This window comes from Sesamum indicum, linkage group LG7, assembly GCF_026168435.1.
Source record: "Sesamum indicum cultivar Baizhima isolate 11 linkage group LG7, ASM2616843v1, whole genome shotgun sequence".
Taxonomy (NCBI): domain Eukaryota; kingdom Viridiplantae; phylum Streptophyta; class Magnoliopsida; order Lamiales; family Pedaliaceae; genus Sesamum; species Sesamum indicum.
The window spans coordinates 6,707,816-6,714,408 of NC_142663.1; the positions used below are offsets into that span (position 1 = coordinate 6,707,816).

At 32.9% G+C, this 6,593-nt stretch overlaps 1 protein-coding gene across 3 annotated transcripts; it reads left to right on the forward strand.

The window, feature by feature from the left end:
* The first annotated feature begins 1,099 nt into the window (after positions 1 to 1,099).
* LOC148787511 (uncharacterized) lies at positions 1,100 to 2,882 on the forward strand. Of its 3 annotated transcripts, none has more exons than XM_088882489.1 (2): positions 1,100 to 1,324; positions 1,808 to 2,882. In XM_088882489.1, the coding sequence occupies exon 2, from the start codon at positions 1,855 to 1,857 to the stop codon at positions 2,572 to 2,574; it is 720 nt and encodes a 239-aa protein (XP_088738615.1). In that variant the 5' UTR covers positions 1,100 to 1,324; positions 1,808 to 1,854; the 3' UTR covers positions 2,575 to 2,882. The 3 variants fall into 3 exon arrangements, with proteins under 3 accessions (XP_088738615.1, XP_088738614.1, XP_088738613.1); XM_088882488.1 differs by having other exon boundaries at positions 1,101 to 1,324; positions 1,803 to 2,882; XM_088882487.1 differs by having other exon boundaries at positions 1,102 to 1,324; positions 1,828 to 2,882.
* Positions 2,883 to 6,593: the final 3,711 nt, after the last annotated feature.

Consider the following 6,593-nt stretch of genomic DNA (forward strand, 5'->3'; position numbering starts at 1 on the left):
TTGATTGGGTAGGAATAGATAGGCTAACATAACTTGTAAAATTGATCTGAGTTGGTAGATTTGTTTAGTAGATCTGCTCCATCACAATGTACAATAGCAACAAGGGATGAGGGGGCAAAAATTACAACTTTCACTAGTAAAAATGAGTGCAGCATTTTTAGCAAGCTAATCTGTATTGTCAGTGCAATTCTTGTCTGTTCGGATATAAGATTTTCTTATGAGAGATCTTGTATTTAAATTTTAAATATGTATGTGTTGATTGTAATGAAGGTACAACTTCGCCCTTAGAAAAGGACAAAAAAAAAATTAATTTAAAAGTGGAAATACCCAAAAAGCTGTGGGACTCTAGTGACATAAACTTGGGCAGGGATCTCAAACCCTATCCGCTTCAAAGACTTGCAACCCGAGTCCAAATGAGCCATTCGATCCCCACCACACGCTTGCGAATAAGAAGCTCCAGGATGATGCAACGTGGCCCAATTCATTCATACAAGTAAACATTATAAATAACTAACAACTGACGCATTTAAGCAATAACATTTTTCTATGCTTTCTAACTCAATTATATCTCCAGTTCGCATATTTTGACCTCGAACATAATTAACTTGAGCGTTGGAGGGTTTTAGCCAGATAAACCCGACTAGGCTAAGGTGCTTGTTTCATCTTCAGAACTCATCTACAATATCTGGACAGAGATATAGCGAGCTAACAATCTTGAGTGGAGATAACATATTTTGAGTCGGATCAAAGTGTTTAAGTATAAAAACAAACAATAAAATTAAAAAAAAAAGTAAATTAGAGTATAACGTGTAATTCTATGACTCAATTAGTATGATCTCTTGGTTGGAAGGTCAAATATTTGAAATATCTGAATTGAAGATGAAATTGGAAATAAAGTGATTATTAGAATCTCTTATAATTTCTTTATTTTAAAAATGGAATCGAAAATCAAACTAAACAAATTACCAATTTTACTGGATAATTGATCCCATATGTGGATATGATAATAATAAAATAAAAAAGATTATATTGAAAATTCAAGAGTGGTGTTGTATTAGAAGATAGTCTCCAATTGTTCTTCAACAAACGCGTGACGAGTTTGTCAACGGGTCAAAACTCGAATAGCCAATAACTGATTGCCACGTTGAGTGCGCGAAAAATTCAGGCAACTCCTGCCGGCCCAGAACGAAGCCGCTTAACTTCTCCTGGAACATTCCTCTCGCCTTTGCCTTCTCGTCAGTCGTCCCGTCATAGAATTTTCCACTGTTTCCACAATTCGCCCTCTTTCGTTGCTTCGATCGTGCGCCTCTCCTCGAATACACAGGTTTTCTCTCTTTCTCTCTCTAGTTTGTGTGTTTATATGCGTGAGAATTTTGTTTTAATTTATTTTATGGTATTTGATTTGGTTAGGGATCTGATAAATCCGAGTCTTGCGACTTTAGGTTTTCTAGAACTGACTGCATAGGATGTTTGATGGTCTAAAAATTTGGGATGCTAACGCTATTGTAGAGGAGTGAATTTAATTAGTCAACATTGGATAGGGATTCTCAGGATTTTTGGGCGTTTGTGAATTTGGAACTTGAACTTTCAACTTTGGACTCTTCTGGTTTTCATGTTGTCGGGTAAAGTTTGTAGTGTTTGTAGTAAAGATCATTTCTTTGTTATATGGATGTATTCATTTGTTTTGATGCACTGAGTTGAATTAGAACTTGTTTGAATATTCAGCGGCTTTCTTGATAAAGATTCATTCTCTTTTCTTTCAAGTTTTCTTGATTGTGTTATTTTTGTGTGTTCTTGTTCAGTGAAGGTTTATGCATTTTTCTATAGGTGGAGTTTTCTTTCTAGCGTTGTAAGATGGCAAGTGGGTTCGGAGAATCAATGAGCCGGAAGCAGCAGAGTCCTCCTTGCTCAAGCAGTAATAGTAACAACTACAACAACGGCGATGCTGGAGATTTTGAGTGTAATATTTGCTTTGAGTTGGCGCAAGATCCAATTGTTACACTTTGTGGTCACCTATTTTGCTGGCCTTGCCTTTACAAATGGCTTCACATTCACTCCCGTTCCCAGGAATGCCCTGTATGTAAGGCTCTTATTCAGGAGGAGAAGTTAGTCCCTCTATATGGCCGTGGAAAGAATTCGACAGACCCTCGCTCTAAATCAATTCCTGGGATGGAGATTCCTCATCGCCCTACTGGACAAAGGCCTGAAACAGCTCCTCCGCCTGATCCAAATGCTAATGCTTTTGCACAGCAAGGGTATGGATTTGTGGGGGGCTTTGGCCCCTTTGGGGGTTTTGCACCTGTGGCTACCGCTAGATTTGGGAACTTTACATTGTCCACAGCACTTGGCGGCTTGTTTCCATCATTCTTTAACATTCAAGTGCATGGATTTCCCGATGCTAACATGTATGGACCAGGTCCTGGTTTTCACTATGGGTATTCGAACGCATTTCATGGTGGACCTGCTCATGGATTTCCTCAGCGTGGAAATCAGCAACAGCAGGCGGATTCTACCCTGAAGTTCCTCCTGCTGATAATTGGTTTGAGTGTGCTTCTAACACTAATTTGGGGTTAAGGTAAATAACCCATTGTAGCTTGAATGACCAATGCTTCGGAATACACTGGTTCCTTGTAGATTTTAGTGCTCTAGCTGTGTGGCAGTTGCCTAATTGTATTTCTCCCTTTTCATTTTGGGTTTAGACAGTTTGTGTGATATGATCTCTACCTTATCATCTGACTCGTGATTTCCTTTCTTTCATCTCTGTGTCTCTGTACTTCACTGAGACACCTCTTGCTTTGTATACAAGAAACAGAGTTTGCATGGGTATCTAGTGCTGAGGGAACAGAACATCTAAGAACAGCTGTCCAATGCTTTGCAGTTTACTTGGTATCTGTACGCCAAATTCTATATGTGAGCTTTAAGTATTTTAGGAATGATGAGGAATCGATATAACAAATGGACTAAGATACCTTAGTTTCGTCCAACAAGATACTGTTCATCTACCTCCCTCTCTCTCTCTCTCTCTATATATATATATATATATATATATTTATGTGTGTGTGTCTTATTGTCTTTCTATCTCTATCTCCCGTTGTGCTTGTTGTTAGCTTTGTGTCTTTGTATCTCTATCTCTACTTTTTAAAAATCATGCCATCAAAAGTGAGAATTCTATAATATATGAGACTAAAAGTATAAAAGGCTTTAACAACCACGTACCATGCACATGGCATTTTTTCGTTAAAAGATATATTGAAAATGTGTCATGGAGACCAATAGTGCTATTCTTTAAAAATTATGGGACAAAAAATAAAAATACTCTAAGTTACACGATGAACAATGTCATTTTTCCTTTTGGAGGGATTTGAAAATTGTCAAAACTGGGTAATTATATGTTTGATATGGTTTCCAAAGAACAATAGATGAAATATGATGAATAATTTTTTAGAATATAAAACTAATTGTAGGTGTCAAATCATATCTTATTTCATAATTCTTTTTACTAATTGGACATGGCACATTTGATGCATCTGTACAAAAAAGATTCTAATAATTAAATATCATTTAATAAACAACTGTATTGTAGGAAAAATAATAATATGAAAATAATTGTAACAAAAAATAAATAAATAATTTTGTAAGAGAATATTTAAAATAAAAGAAAGAGGAAAAAATGTTAACTAAAAATAAATAACACATTCTGAAATATAATTTTTACCATTTGTAAATAGTGGACGATATGTGGAAGTCGGTGCATAGAAAAAAAATATCAAATAAAATAAAATAAAATAAAATAAAGAGGCGCTCTTAATATATAATATAGATATGAAGGGGTAGCTTTTGGATTGATTTTTGGACGTCTTGGATTGATCTCCACTATTTCGTAACTAAATTGTGATAGCCTTTGATTTGTCACATGTAAGAATGATGTTTGCCTGGTTTTATGTTTTTTCTTCAGTCCTTGGTTTCTACTATCTTAGCCCTCATATTAATGGCTTGCTGGCATTAGGTTAGAGTTTAGATATTTTAGGCACTTGTTTGTGTCTAATTTCTTAATGTAGGTCCGGTTCTTCGGAGATGTGTTCTCTGCCGGGAATTTCTACGGCATAAGCTGATTGCCTAATGTGTTGGTGGGAACCTTGCCACATCATTGTTAAGGCCCATTTTTATTTATTAGTTAAGGATAATTACATTTTCCTCCTGTGAAGTATGGTGTAATTACACTTAAACTTTTTGTGGTTTTTGGGGAATTACATCTAGTACCATTGAAATTTGCTTTCATCTAACAAATAAGTCATCCCATTAGCCAAAATTTACTGAATTTATTTGTTAATACAGCAAATTCAGTAAATTTTGAGTAGCAGAGAGACTTAATTGTTAAACGTAAGCAAACTTCAAGAGTGCTAGATGTAATTTCTCAAATTACAGGTGGTCTCTGTGTAATTACACCAAACTTTAAGAGAGAAGGGTGTAATTATCCCTATTAGTTATTTCCAACCGTTTGTGATATATAATTTCTATTTTTATGGTCGTAAGTTAAATTAAGAGTATTTAAAGAATGAAAGATGGAATGATGGGGCCACGACAAAGCTTAATACATATAATTTTACCTATAAATTGTAAAATTGATATTGAGAAGCTTTTAACTTTTGATTTAAATGAATTTAGTTTAAATCGTTCAAACACATTACTGTAAACAAAAAAAAAAAAAAAATTCAACAAAAAAAGTTGATAAACATTTGAGTTAATACAACCAACTTTAACAGGAAACCAAAAAAAAAAGAAGACGATTCGACAATATTGTTTTAAATTTTTACATGAGAAAATCCTGCGATCCCTACAGTTTGGAGTTTGTGAACTAAGAAATATGATTTCAATTACTGGTTAGAAAATAAACAATGGTACTGAATATTAATTGAATCATTGCTTTTAGTCATTGTTTTTATAAACAAGATTCAAATATTTGTTACAGATAAAAATTATGATAAATATTTTGATGATAGGTAAAAATTACAATAAATATTGATTAATTGTGGCTAAAATTTAAACTGTAGCAATTTATAATGATTGAAGGATCTATATATTTTTTTTGGTATCGGAACTAGACAAAGAGTATGTTAGGCTTACTCTAATTAGATCTTATCAACATGAGATGATTTTAGAACATCGGATCTAGTTTAAAGAAGTAGTTATATTATATATGAAGGGAGAGCACCTCTTTGATGTCTTTCTTTTTTTTGATATTTTTTTTATTTAATTTATTTTTTCAAAATTTTCATCTAACTTCCTACCCCCGTTATCCTTTGATAGTCATTTTTTTTTTAAAAAAAAAAATCATCTTCTTTTTATCACCATTTTTTTTGCAAAGTCAATAATAACTCATTATTTTGTATATGTTTTATTAAATAATATTTATTTTATAAATATTTTATTTTAAACAATATTTGTTAAAATTGCACACGTACAAGGATGTGCCACAAATTATTAGTTTGGAATAAAATGAGAGGGCGAAGTTTATAAGAGGTGATTTTGGATATGAGAGTACTATAATCTCTACCAATTGTAATGGATCCTTCTTTGGTACCACTAACATGGACAAGATCAAAAATAATATCAGACATAATAAATGACGTTATTATAATAAAAAAAAATATGTTAATACTATTTTCTTTCTATGTTGGCATCATTTTAATTAAACGCATAAATATTGCTTTTTTTTTGGTTTAATTTCGTATATATATCGAGTGTGCTGGAGTGCTAATTTGAATTACGTACCCCATACCCGCATGCATGGTTTAATGAGTTCATTCTGGTATGACGATGATGGCCCCCATAGTGTTCTTCTTCTGACAGGTTGAGGAGAAATAGATCTACGTCTAAATCCTCAGTTTGTAATATAAATAAGATTGAGTAGTAGTTCATGTACAATGTTCTGAAAATCTAATTAAATTTGGGTAGTGCATGGAAGGTGGGTGTGGAATGGGGACAATTAAGGTTTATGCCCATGTGCTAGTTTCAGTTCTTGGTTGACTTTAAGTCTTCACTTTTGGTTCTCTGGACTTCGTATGTTTATGTTTATCGCATTGCTTCTTTCTTCTTGCCCATCCCTAGTTTGAACCATGTACACACCCTTTAGGACCTAGTAGATTTTAAGGTTGTTTGACAATGTTGGAGCTACTTACTTGATACTATTCTACTTGAAAAAATATATAACTTTTTGCCGTATATAATTAATTATTATAGTTAAAAAAAAATCATTGTGAATATAAATCATATATGATTCTGAGACATCCATTAGTTATTTTTGCATGTTAGGTTAAAAATGAGTTATAGTTAAAACCATGACAAATTTTGTTTTTTTACCATAACTATAATTCATGGGAAATATTGATAACGGTTGTAAAAAGTTAAATTTTCGTATTTATTTTGTTTTATTGTGGTTAATAATTTGATTTATTCTGATTTTTAAGTTGTGGTTATTTATAGTCTAGTGAAAAAGTATTCTTCTTCTTTTTTTTTTTTTTTTTTTTGGTTTTATAAGACAATAACTTGATCGAGAACCAAAATTTTGATCACCATAGCCTGACGAGATTTTG

What these genes read in the sequence shown, in the direction of transcription:
- LOC148787511 (XM_088882489.1), top strand. Translation starts at nt 1,855, where the DNA reads ATGGCAAGTGGGTTCGGAGAATCAATGAGCCGGAAGCAGCAGAGTCCT.